The 12,439-nt window shown below is 48.2% G+C and overlaps 1 protein-coding gene across 1 annotated transcript in view; it reads left to right on the top strand.

Moving 5' to 3' along the window:
- Positions 1-9,310, top strand: part of EDEM1 (ER degradation enhancing alpha-mannosidase like protein 1) — a 29,703-nt gene extending 20,393 nt beyond the window's left edge. Inside the window, exons 10-12 of the mRNA XM_058726148.1 lie at positions 542-638; positions 2,752-2,955; positions 5,472-9,310. Coding sequence (XP_058582131.1) covers positions 542-638; positions 2,752-2,955; positions 5,472-5,561 — 391 coding nt within the window. The 3' untranslated portion in view covers positions 5,562-9,310. The remainder of the gene's footprint in view (positions 1-541; positions 639-2,751; positions 2,956-5,471) is intronic.
- The last annotated feature ends 3,129 nt before the right edge of the window (positions 9,311-12,439 follow it).

The raw sequence follows: 12,439 nt of genomic DNA, 5'->3' as shown, positions 1-12,439 counted from the left end.
ATCACTGTATTCTCCACGTGCAGATAACCACAGTCCACATTTAAGTGTATATACTTTTTTATATATTTATATGCATAATGTGTTTATGTGTGTATATATAAAAAATCTCTATATTTCAGTTTTGTGACCTGCCTTTTCACCTAGCAGTATAAGTATTTTCTTACAAAATAGTATTTTAGACTGTCCAATGATAAGTCAGTTCTACAGGTACTGGGACAAAAAAATTTCATTCAGTCCTAAATTTGCTGCCTGTCATTTTCTTGGTATCACATTAAGCACTTGGCATGTCCCATCCACCACCCCCACTCTCTCTTCCCCCTACACCTAACCTGATGATTTAGCAGCCAAGCCACATTTTAATGAATTTGCAAATAATTTCTGGGCTACAGAAAGGATACCTCTTCAACCTAACCTAATTTGCTTTTCGTATGGCATTTGATAATTTGGTTGATTACTCTGTTAATAGACTATTTTTGCTTTTCAAATCAATAAGCAAGTAGGAAGGAGCAGAGGCAGGACTAACTGGAAAATTGTTTTGTAGGTGTGGGTATGCTACGTTGCATCACGTCATAGATAAATCCAAAGAGGACCGGATGGAGAGCTTCTTTCTCAGCGAGACCTGTAAATACTTGTACCTGGTATGTGTGTTACAGGGTTATAACCAAGAAATGTTTTTTTTTTTTTTTTTTTAATGTTTATTTATTTATTTTGAAAGAGAGAGAGAGCAGGGGAGGGGCACAGAGAGCAGGAGAGAGAGAATCCCAAACAAGCCCCGTGCTGCCAGTGCAGAGCCCGAAATCAGGAGTCTGGGGCTTAACCCCAGGTGCCCCAAGCCAGGAAATGTCGATCACTGCTTGGAGCAAGCATTCATTCAGAGTTCTGTCCAAGCACATCCCTGGGCACTGCTCTGGGCTGCACATGTGCTGGCCCGGGGACACAGTACTGTGCACACAAGAGCATATTGCCGTCCACCCTGGTTTCTAACGCTGCAGTGCTTGGGACAGGTTCCCACGAGGACGAGAGCAGTGTCTGTAGCTCTTACGTCTCTCGATGTGTGTGAGTTTGGCTGAGACCCCCAGCCCGGCTGGCTCTCTGTCCACACACACATACTCTCGTGTTTGCGGAGAGCGACAGAATCACGGGCCCTGGAAGAAACCTTGAAGGCGTCATCTTGTCAGCGTTCATTCTTCCCCTCACGGGAGCTGCTGTCTTCGTGGAGAGGCAGGTGTGACTTGCCTGGATTTTCGGGGTGACTGCATGGCAGAGCAGAGGCTTCAGGCCCGGTCCTGACTCCTTCTTCAGTGCTCTTCCCCCTTCCCTCCTCTCCTCCTGCTCACACGCATGGTGGTGGTGTGTGTGGGTACCTACCTGTCATGCCTTGCCTGCCACTCTACTCACTGTGGCTGCATACCAAAGGCTGCTTCCTCAGGGCACAGAGTGTCAGGGTCCCCCGTGGGGAATCAGTGAAGGGGCTGAGATTCAAAGGTAATCGAGCAGTGGTGATAGGCTGTGTTATTGAGGCCGCTGGTTCCCAGGCCCTGGGGCCAGCTGGATCAGAATCACCCTGGGGACCTTGTTAAAATTACAGCCCTGTTGAATCAGAATCTTTACATTTTAGATTCAGAAGTGGGCTCAAGAATCTGTAATTTTGACAAGAGGCTTGTGATTCTGCACAAAGCCAGGGTTTGGAACTTCCAGTCTAATCTGGTGTGACTTCACAGAAGACTGTATAGGGGGCGTGTCCACCAACAGGCCACATGGCCCATGGCATGATGGCTGTCCTGCTGTCAGACCCCCGTGGGGGCCTAGGTCTCCCTGTCAGAGCACACCTTGGACTTGGAGCCAGGCCGGCTGCTGCAGGCTGATGGGAGCCCTGCACGCATCCCTGTCCAGCAGCCATTGGTGCGTGGGGTGTGCGCCAGAGTGAGTGAGGGAGATCCCCTAGGCCATTCTAGAGGAAAGAGCTCAGGGTCTGGGGCCAGAAAACCTAGGCCTACCGCATTCTTCCTTAGCTGTGGAAACAGACCAGCCATGCTGAGTCTTTCCTTATCTGTAGAATACTTCAGGTGACTGTAAGGTTTCTTACATCACCGAGATTCCTGTTCTGAGCGTTGGCTCATTTAGCATTTAGTGGACACCTGCCTTCTCCACCCACCGACCTGTCCCCTCTTCGGTTAGGTGTTCTTTCTGGACACTCCTGCTGCACGCCTCCTGTTGAAGGAGGGCACTGCCCTGTGTGCCTCTGTCCTCAGGGTCTGGCCCGTGTTCAGACAGGAAGCAATGGGATGGTGGTACAGGGTCAGGCTCTGTGCCACACCCTGGGATAGGGTGAAGGCGTGTGCGTCCTCCCTTCCAGCATTTTCCAGTTAGGCCTAGGTGTGTGTGAGGTGGGTGGTGGTTCTAGAATTCCAGTGTCAGAACTCTCAGGGGAGCCTTGGGGGGGAGATCATCCTGAGAGCTTTTACAGACTATGCAAGTTTGGGTCTCAGCCCTCAGATTTCTTAGTCTTTAGGTCTGAGCAGGGTGGGATGGGATGGGAGACATTCAGGCATTTGGATTTAAACAAAACTGGTGATTCTGTTTGCAACCAGAATTGGGAACCACCTTTTCACCCATTTGTTGCTGAAAAGCCTGAGGACCCAGCAAATTCTGCTCCCTGAGTAGTCTGGGACACTGTCTCTGGAGTTAGTTCCCAAAGTGCTACAGTTACGTTTTTTTTCTTTTCTTTTCTTTTTTTTCCTTTCCCACCAGCTATTTGATGAGGAGAATCCAGTCCACAAATCTGGAACCAAATACATGTTTACAACTGAGGGACACATTGTATCTGTGGACAAACATCTTCGGGAATCACCCTGGAAGGAATTCTTTTCTGAAGACGGAGGGCAGGACCAAGAGGGGAAGTCTGTGCACAGGCCTAAATCTCCTGAGTTAAAAGTCATCAATTCCAGCTCCAATGTAAGTGGCTTTCTCCAGTGGTGGTTTCTGTGCGGAAGAGGAGAAAATAATACAAATTGGTCATTTAGAGTCCCTGACAGAAGATTGGTGGCACACTTAGACTGGGTCGTCTGAGAAGAGTTTCACGAAAGACCCTTAACTTAGATAGTGTAGATAGCGTCAGGGCGCAGGGAACCATGGGAGCAGTGCCTCATTGTCCTAGCTGCAGGGGCTTGTGGCCCCAGGAACCGGGGTGGGGAGAGGCGTGCTGGAGGGGGCAGTCTCCTGGCAGAAGCCATATTCTGAGCTGGCCTCAGTGACCTTGCAGGAAGGGAGCCAGTGGAGTAAACACTGACCATTGTGCTTCCTTCTAATCTGCTGGAGCCCCTCCTTGGCTGTGCGCACCAGAAGGCAGAGGCCACTGCGACCTTTCGACCTCTGGGTATAATTTGCCAGCTTGGCCTCTGGCACCAGAGCAGGATGGGGAAGGAGAGTGATTTGGAAGGACAAAAGGAAGAGATCCAGCCAAATCACTGAGCAGCAGGGGAGGGAAAAAACGCAGTCATCAGTCATCCTGATTTTTAATGAAATGCTCTTTGAGGTGCAGAAGAATCCAGTTTCGTTTAAAGCAGGGTTTCACTAAGCATGCCTCCCTCCATCATCCTGGTAAGTACTGGGAAAGATTTGGAAACGAGTCCTGGAGTTTCTGGTAGGAGTCCTAGGTTAGTTGTGTTGGTCTGAAGCAAATAGGATGGTTTGTAAGTGAGGATGCGGAAAGAGGCATCAGTCGAAATACCAAAGCACATTACCCCACGGTGCAGTGGATGCCACCTGTCTTCCCAGAAAAAGCCTCTATTGTCAAGATTCCTACCACCCAGCCCCACACTGCCTTGGTGAGGGACACCCCTTCATCCCAGGCTCCTTAATGGTCCTGCTGAAGGTCTTTACCATCAGTCTGTGAACTGTGTGGACAGCCCAGCACAGAAGTGAGTCCCCCAAATCTCCGTAAGGCCGTGGAGTGTAGATTAGGTGAATACGGGCCTAATTGAGAAGGAAAGGGGAGCAGGAGAGTTAGGAGGACAGAGATATTAATAAGTCACCTTTTGCGTGTAATGCGTACCGTTGCCCAGGCCCCTTTTCCAGGTGGTCGTGTGGGTGAATTTCTCACAGCAGCCTCGTGAGGTTAGGTGCTTGGTATCCCCACTCGACAAGCGGAGAAAGGGAGGCACAGAGAGATTCAGGTTGCAAGGTGGGGGCAGGAGATGGACTGGAAGGAGACTCATCTGTTGGCGCATCACAGGGGCCCCAGTGGGCTCCCCGCCCCGGGTGTTTGTCACTAAGGCACCACGTGTGTGAAGTGCTGGTGAAACAGAGAGGAGCTAATCTCCCTGGGAAGATAAAAATAGGCTTCATCATGGAGGCTGCTTTTCAGAAGTTCCTAGAAGGGTGAGGAGAAGCTTCCCAGGAAGGGGTGTTCAGGCAGCAGGAATAGCACCTACAGATGCCTGGCTGGGGAGCTTTGGGATCCACTGAAGGGCCTGCCGGCCTTGATCTCTCGAGGATGGGGAGTAGGGCATGGGGGAGTCAAGTTCAGAGCAGTGAGTGGGAGTGTGTGTCTTTGGGGACAAGTGTGTAATGAACGGATGTTTGCAGACAAATGTGTTTGGTTTACAGACTCGCACCTCATTTGAGGGGGTAAAAAGCTCTCTCAAGCATTTAGGTTTTAGCTGTGGATCCGAGAACCATAAACTCAGAAAAACCACCCACAGCTGACTCTTGAACAACGCAGGTCTGACCTGCATGCGGGTGTTTTTTGATAAATACGGTGCAGCCCTGCAAGTGTATTTTCTCTTCCTTGTGGTTTTCCTAGTAACATTTTCTATCCTGTAGCTTATTTTAATGTAAGAATGGAGTATGTAATACACACAACATACAAAATTCGTGTTCATTGACTGTTGTTACCAGTAAGGCTTCCAGTCAACTGTGGGCTGTCGGTTAGTAGGGAAGCAGAAGTTACATGTGGGTTTTTGACCGCTCTGGGGGGCCGTGCCCCAAGCCCTGCAGTGTTCAAGGGCCAGTTGTGTTTTCAAATAGCCGAGATGTTTTCTGAAATTCTGGGTGGATTAAATGAAGGCCCCAAGGGGATGAACTTTTCGTCCCATTCACTCTGCCCTTGGGCACATGTCCTTTAGCTGCCCTGAGTCTCCATTTCTTCACCTGGGAAGACATTAAATTATATCAGTGGTCCTCACCTGGCATGGTTTTCTCCTCACAGAGGAGGTTTTCTCCTCTGTTCAATGGAACAGAGTCTGGAGACAATCTTGGTTGTCACACTAGGGGAGCAGGGGCTCGGGGGCGTCTAGCGGGAGACAGCAGGGACGCTGGTAACCATCCCGCGGCGCACAAGGTGGCCCCCATGACAACGGTGTGCAGACTGACAAGCCCTGGTTTAGGTCATCCACCTGCGTTTCCTGGGCAATTAATACCTGGATTTTTAATTCCAGGTTGACAGTTTTCCTCTTCTGTTTTCTTCCTAGTGCAATCGTGTTCCTGACGAGAGGAGATACTCCCTGCCCTTAAAGAGCATCTACATGAGACAGATTGACCAGATGGTTGGCCTGATTTGAGGTGCTCTCCTCCGTGTGGCCGCATCGGAAACCGGACATGAACAGCTGAACCCAGGCCATGCTGAGATACATTCCGAAGTGGAAGTGGGTGGCAGTCTGGCCATCCACGACGGTGTTGGCATTTCCGGCTGGCTCCTCACACACGTCTAGCAGAATCGTGCATATGCTAGTGTTTCTCTTCTGTTCAATAAAACGCCCTGTTTTTCTTAAGGATATAATTGGAAGTAAGAAGGTACACAGAAGTTGGCTTCCTATGACATGCTGATTTCCTAAGCACAGTGTGGATGGGGCATCTTTGGATGGATCTTCCTAGCCTCACACTTTGGAATCCAACGAGTGTGTTCCCATCTCCGGCACTTGTGACTGCAGTATTGCTACCTCTCTGTTAGAGGACTGTGAACGAAATTTCCGTGCAAAGGGCCTGAGGTTCATCCCTATTTATTTCATTTTGTTATCCTTTCTCTCTCTCACTAGATAATTGGGCTCTCCCTCCACCTATGATTTGGGATCACATGGGGGAAAACCCCCGAGTTATTCATTTGCATCTCCAGTAATCTTCACAGTGTTACAAGTTAATTGCTTATGAATAACTTTGACCTGAATTTCAAAAGGCAGTCTCTTAAGTTGTCACAAGGCTAGATCTTTTGGACGGTGTATTACATTTATTTTGAACTTACCTGAGGAGCTCCTGTAGTTCCATAACCAGGTGCCTTTTAGGGGAGAGAAATACCTAAGAATGTCTGAGCTTCCCTCTGTGTTGTATATACTAACCAAGGATTCTCAGTTCTGACCGTGTTTGGGTTAGAATTGTGTTTTGTTTTTGTTTTCTGTGTCTAGTGCCAATTAGCTAAGTCAGGGAGGAAGAAATGATCAGATGACTCTCTGGCCCCTTTGAGCCGTTTCTCTGTGTAACACAGGCGTTAGATTAGTGCCTTATTCGATTTTGGTGGGGGCTGCTGGTCGTCACAGCTGCTGGCACGCTTGTAACAGGCTTGTTTTGTATTGCCACATGGTGGGACCACAGTGAAAGGGGGATGGGATGAGTATTACGAAGACTGGAAAATTCTTGGCCGGTCCTTGACTTTCAGCCTGATATTTTTAAGCAAACCTACATTAGGAGGAAGTTGTGCTCACACGCCTTCTTTGTTGTTGTTTTCTTAGCCAGAACAGAAGTATCTGTCTTTGAACTTACACTGAATACTCATAGGAAGCAGAGGTAGATTTGAACCCTCAGCCTGGCTTTGTGTAACATCTGAGGTTGAAATGAACCCCAGTAGAAAGGCTGGGAAGTCTCTTGAACACCTCCACCCTCACCTGTCATGTTGTGCACCTGTCCCTGCTTGCACACTTCCAACGATTTCCCGTTCATCTTTTTAAAACTAGAAGTGTGGTCTAAGCCATTGCATATCAATCAAAGGGAAAGATTTTATTCCTTTTTGAAAATTTAAGTGTTACTGTTTTGTTTTGCTTTTTTAAGACAATTCAGTTCTTGGAGATTTTTAAAAAAAGGATTTTCAGTAATAAATGTGTCACCTCTACCTTTTAAATATTTACTATGCAAATTGTTTTAAAGTAAACACAATCAAATGCTTCTGTCTTACCTTTTTTCTTCTTTTCAGAGGCATTCTCTTTATCGACCTTGTCTTATCTACTGAATAGAAAATTTTCTTTGAGAGTATATTTTAATTGTTTTCTTTGACTCAGTCAAATCAAAATGCCGCATTTACAGATACATGTGCACACAGGCCCGAGCGTCCCTGTAGCTCTTCTCCAGGCACATTGACGTGGGACTATAAATGGCCCATTTGGGAGGATGGGGCACATCAGGGAGGAAAGTGGGTCCTCCATGCATCTGCCCTCTCTCGTGGCCTTGCTGGGTTCCCTCTCCAGCTTCTGTGACAACATTGATGTGTGGCATTCTGACATCACCCTCTCCTCCAGGTCCTTAACCTGTCACCTGCTCTGGTGTTGCAGCCCCCTCGTGCTCAGGAGTGGGGATGTGTGCCTGAGTGCCGCTGATGTACCCCAGGGGCTGGAGGCGGCCCGGGAGGTGTCTTGCACGGAGTCAAGACCCTCTTGCCTTTTGGGCACTGCCTTGTACCAGTTGGCGAGCCTGAGGGTGAGCGACATACTGTGGACTCATCCTGGTGGTTGAGCTTGCAGACTGCCCTGTCCAGAGTGATGATGCTGCCTAGTCCGTGCTCTGTGGGGTACATGCAGATTAGCGCCTAGTGCCAGCCACGAAATGAAGGTTCTTTGAGCCAACTTCAAAACTTGCTCATGTTCTGGTTGCAGATCAGAATGTCCACAGCTGTGTTACATCTTGCAGGGCTTTTGCTGTGTCTTTTATTCTGTGTCGCAGGATATGGGGTAGGGAAAGGCGGAGGGGGGAGTGCTTTGCCCCAGGACTGCCCTGATTCTGAATGGATGCCATCCTTTGGAACAGCTGTGGGCCTGCACAACCTCAAGTTCCCCTGTGTAGCCATGGTCTAGAGTCTGCTCTGGTCGACGTGAGGAAGATGGTCTTAACAGAACTGCTGTAGAAAGCTGCCTGGTAGTTAGGCTGGGTGGAGTCTGAATCGCCTCCCACAAAGTTCTAAATCGGTACAGGGCAGGCTCAGTGTGATAGGGAACTCTCATTTCCTGAGGAGTAGGTGACGAAGGAAGTCTGGCTTACAGTTGTGCTGGCTTTTGTGAAGAACCAGCTTCCATTTGCACATCCGTCCTGCCGTTAGTTCCACCGGAACTTGGTCTGTGCGATTGAATCCCAGGTTCTCAGGCCGTCCCAGATCGGGGCGGGGGCACACACACGTCACTGAAGTCGTCGTTGTTCATGCACCAAGGTGGTGTCTGTGCAGGTGAATTTTAGAGGAGGGTCTTATACAATCTGAGGGCCTGAACCTGTTTCCCCCACCTTCTGTCCCCTCCCCGACCAAAGAAAGATAGCCTCTTAGCTATTTTCTTAGCTCAGTGTACTGAGTGATTGCAGACAGTCATCTTTTGCTTTGGATCTTGTGGACTTACCATCAGACATCCTTTTCTTCTTTCTGGAGGGCTCCGGGGGGGTCTTTCTCTTTTGACACTTTCAAACTGGTGAAAAGGTAGGGTGCATGATTGCTCTAACCAGAGTGCCTGAGCAGGGACTTCTGAAGAAAATCTTGGTCTTTCCTTTTCCGTTCCCAGACATCCAGCTCCTTCTCTAGTGCCTGTTCCCTGCAGGGCAGGGACCCTTGTGAAAGAGAGAGGGTGGGCTGGCTGGGTTGTGTGTCCCCAGGTTTTGCAGGGCTCAGGGTTCTGTTCCTGCTTGAGTTTGGACGTGACTCCGGGAAAATGTACCTGTGGACCTTCCTGATTCCTTACCCCTTTCCTTCTTTCTGAGAGGCAGAGAAATACTATTTTTTAAAAGGTATTTTGTTTTAGTTTTAAATAGCAAAACACAAGCTGCATTTTTATTTATTATGCACAAGAAAGGTAAATCTGTTTTTACAAAAAAATCTGGAGTTGGAAACTCTGGGAAAACCAATTAAAACATACACATGCTTCTCTCTCTGTAATGTGCAATATGCTTTGCAACTATAGATGATATTTTATGTTTAATCTGTAAATAAGAAATGTATTTAAATTAAGAGGGAGCTTTTTGTAAAAGGACCAAATGTTCTTTTATAAATGTACTAAGAAATATCTTGTTCTTAGAAATTTATTAGGATTTTTATGAATAATTTTTATTAAAAGATTCTTTTTTTTTTGAATTGTCTTTTTGTTTCTCCTTTATATACTCACACGTACACATTACATGCAGGACAAACCAGGGGGAAAACCCTTTAAAAGGAAACCATAAAGCCAGATGATAAAAACTTTATTTTGTGTGTTTTTTGTTTTTCACAGCTGAGCCCTGACTAATACCACTCTGTTTTTGTCTGTCACACATCCATTTACCTGTCCTTCCCATGTGGGTGAGAGCCACATGTAATGATTTTTGTCCTGTCTCTGCCCTCCTCTCTGCATTAGCCTCCTTTGTCCCAGCCACTGACCTGTTCTCAGTTCTCGTTGCCATTTATCTGAGTCTTTCTACGTTCTGGAACCAAGTCTCTGTTATCTTAAGGCAATTCATTCCTGCTGGCCTCCTACAGGTTCAGGTGGGGTAATGGCACATGCGGTCAATGTGGGGGCAGCGGTCTGCGGGAGGCATGAGCCAGGAGGGTTTCAGCAGGACGGCCCCCATCCCTGCAGCTACCTGAGTTGCGATGGGGTCTGGAAGGAGATCGCTGGTTCTGCCCTGTGCTACCTTGGTGTCCTACCTTTGTGGCTGGGCAATTCTGACGGTGCTTTTAAAAACCTCTGCGTTGTAACAAGGAGAGGAAGCACCTTGCTGATATTAAAGCACACCGCCTTCGTAAGCGGTGGTGGTGGTTGTGTCTTTGAAGTCTCTTGGGCTTGTCACCCTCTTGACAAGGCCAGGTGGGGCCCCTATGCCAAAGGTGCAGCTGAATGGCCTTGATGGTGGAAGCACCTGTGCCCTTCGTCAGTGGTGGCACGTGGGAGCATCCTGTCTAGACACTGCCGGGGAGCATCAGGGCCGAGAGTGGACTCTGGACCCACGCTGCAGGAGGTGCGGACCTGACTCCGCTGATGAGCCTTGTGCCCGGTTGTACAAGGTCCACAATCTCGCTGGGCCTCAGTGTGCCCATCCGTTATATGGAATGACAACAACAGTCCACATGTACAGGGTGGATTGAGTGGATTCATATGTGTAGCATGCTTAAGATGGCCACCTGGCACCCAGGACGCCCTGCCTGTGCATTTCCTAAGGTTATGGTCGGGTTGGATTTGATACCCAGGAGAAGTTGTAGGATTTTTACCCCAACCCTAAGGAGGGATAAGAACTTGGACTGGCATGAAGAGGCCTGGGCCGGAGCCTTGGCCTGTCCTTCTGGATTAGCAGCTTGAGTCAGGGTCTCACACTGTTTACTCGTTTGTAAAACCAGGGGCACCTGGGTGGCTCAGTCAGTTGAGTGTCCAACTTCGGCTCAGGTCGTGATCTCAAGGTTCATGAGTTGGAGTCCTGCGTCGGGCTCTGTGCTCACAGCTTGAAGCCTGGAGCCTGCTTTGGATTCTGTCGCTCTCTGCCCCTCCCCCACTCATGCTCTGTCGCTCTCTGTCTCTCCCTCTCTCTGTCTCTCTCTCAAATGCAAATAAACATTTAAAAAAAACCAACAAAAACCCCCCAGATTCTAGCACCTTAACTCCTGGTGTTCTTGTGAGAGCAGAATGAGCTAGGTTTTAGCAAAGCCTGTTAGGTGCCAGCTGCTAACATACTTATTATATATGTGACTTCTCTCCAAGTTAAATTTTTTTTTTTTTTTAATTTCATTTTAGAGAGTGTGAGCGGGAGAGAGAGGCAGAGGGAGAGAGAGAATCTTAAGCAGATTCCACACTCAGCGCAGAGGCCGATGTGGGGCTGGATCCCATGACCCTGGGATAGTGACCTGAGCCGAAATCAACAATCAGATGCTCAACCAACGGACCCACCCAGGGGCCCCAACTTCTCTTAAAGTGTAATCAGGGAAATGTGCTGCTGTTCTGTCCATCGTAGGATCCCAGAATGCGAGGTGCAGGGTGGTTAAGAGAGATGCCTGTGCCCCACACTCCCTGGGGCATTGTGGGCAAGTACCTGGCACATTCTGGCACATCATGTAGTCCTTCGCGTGTGTGTTTGTGCATGTGTGTCTGTGCACATGCGGCTTAAAACCTACCATATTCAAGCATCACCCGAATCCTGGGAGAGAAGTTCTATTATTCTATTTCTACAGTTGAGGACACTAGGCGGTAAGAACCCTACCCTAGGTCACAGTTGAAACACTCTGAACCCGTGACTTCAAGCTCTCTTAAGTAGCAGAATGAATAGCTTGGCTGTAGCTCTAGGATGGAGAGAGGGGGGTCTTTGCTGCAGGGAATAGCCTGGGCCATTTCCAGAGAGATGTTGCTCAATCCTTGGTCTGAGAACCCAGTGGCCCCTTCCATAGGGTGGGAGGGAGGAGGTTGGGACAGGGCAGTAAACCTGCTTCTGGATTCCGAGGACCCCAGCCTGAGGCACCCTGGCCCTCCCAGCTTCTGGTAATCAAGAGGAGGCTGCTCTGCATTGCACAGATCAGAATGTTCTCTGTACCGGTGGGCATGTGTGAAGGAGGCAATGAGCCTGCCCGCCCTCCAACCAATAGAAAACCCCTCTGCAAAAAAGATTTGTTACTCAGTTATTACTGTCATTCTCTTAGATAAAATATACCCCATAAAAGCCTTCCACGATTTATCAAATTCACTGTACCTGTTATTTAAAAAAAAAATTTTTTTTAACTTTATTTATTTTGAGAGATAGAGTGGAGGAGGGGCAGAGAGAGGGAGAGAGAGAATCTCAGGTAGGCTCTGTGCTGTCAACGCAGAGCCTGATGTGGGGCTTGAACTCATGAATGGTGAGATCATGAAGCCAAGAGTTCTGAGCTCCTGAAGCCAAATGAGCCACCCAGGTGTCCCTCATTGTACCTGTTATTTTTAAATTTAGAGACACCTTACAGAACTGAAATACTCACAAAGTGCGAGGAAATTAAAAAATATTAATTTCAACACATCTCTGATCATACATTAAAAGAATGTGTCTTTGTCTTGTTGCCTCCTTTAAATATATTTACGTCAAAACTCCAGAGCTGTAGACTCACCCCCTCAATTTGGAGGAAATATCCACCCTGTAACTTAATTGGCTAAGCAGGTCCTGGTTTTCACACTCTTCTGCCCTAACAGGCTTATTTGCTGATGGGAAAAGTCTAACTTTATTTTTCTGTCCTAATGAACATGTTAATTAACACGAAAGCCCTCTCGTGTCTGCA

Source organism: Neofelis nebulosa, chromosome 4 (genome assembly GCF_028018385.1).
Source record: "Neofelis nebulosa isolate mNeoNeb1 chromosome 4, mNeoNeb1.pri, whole genome shotgun sequence".
Lineage (NCBI taxonomy): Eukaryota > Metazoa > Chordata > Mammalia > Carnivora > Felidae > Neofelis > Neofelis nebulosa.
The sequence above is the reverse complement of the archived record's forward strand: the minus strand, read 5'-3'. Positions and strand labels throughout refer to the sequence as shown.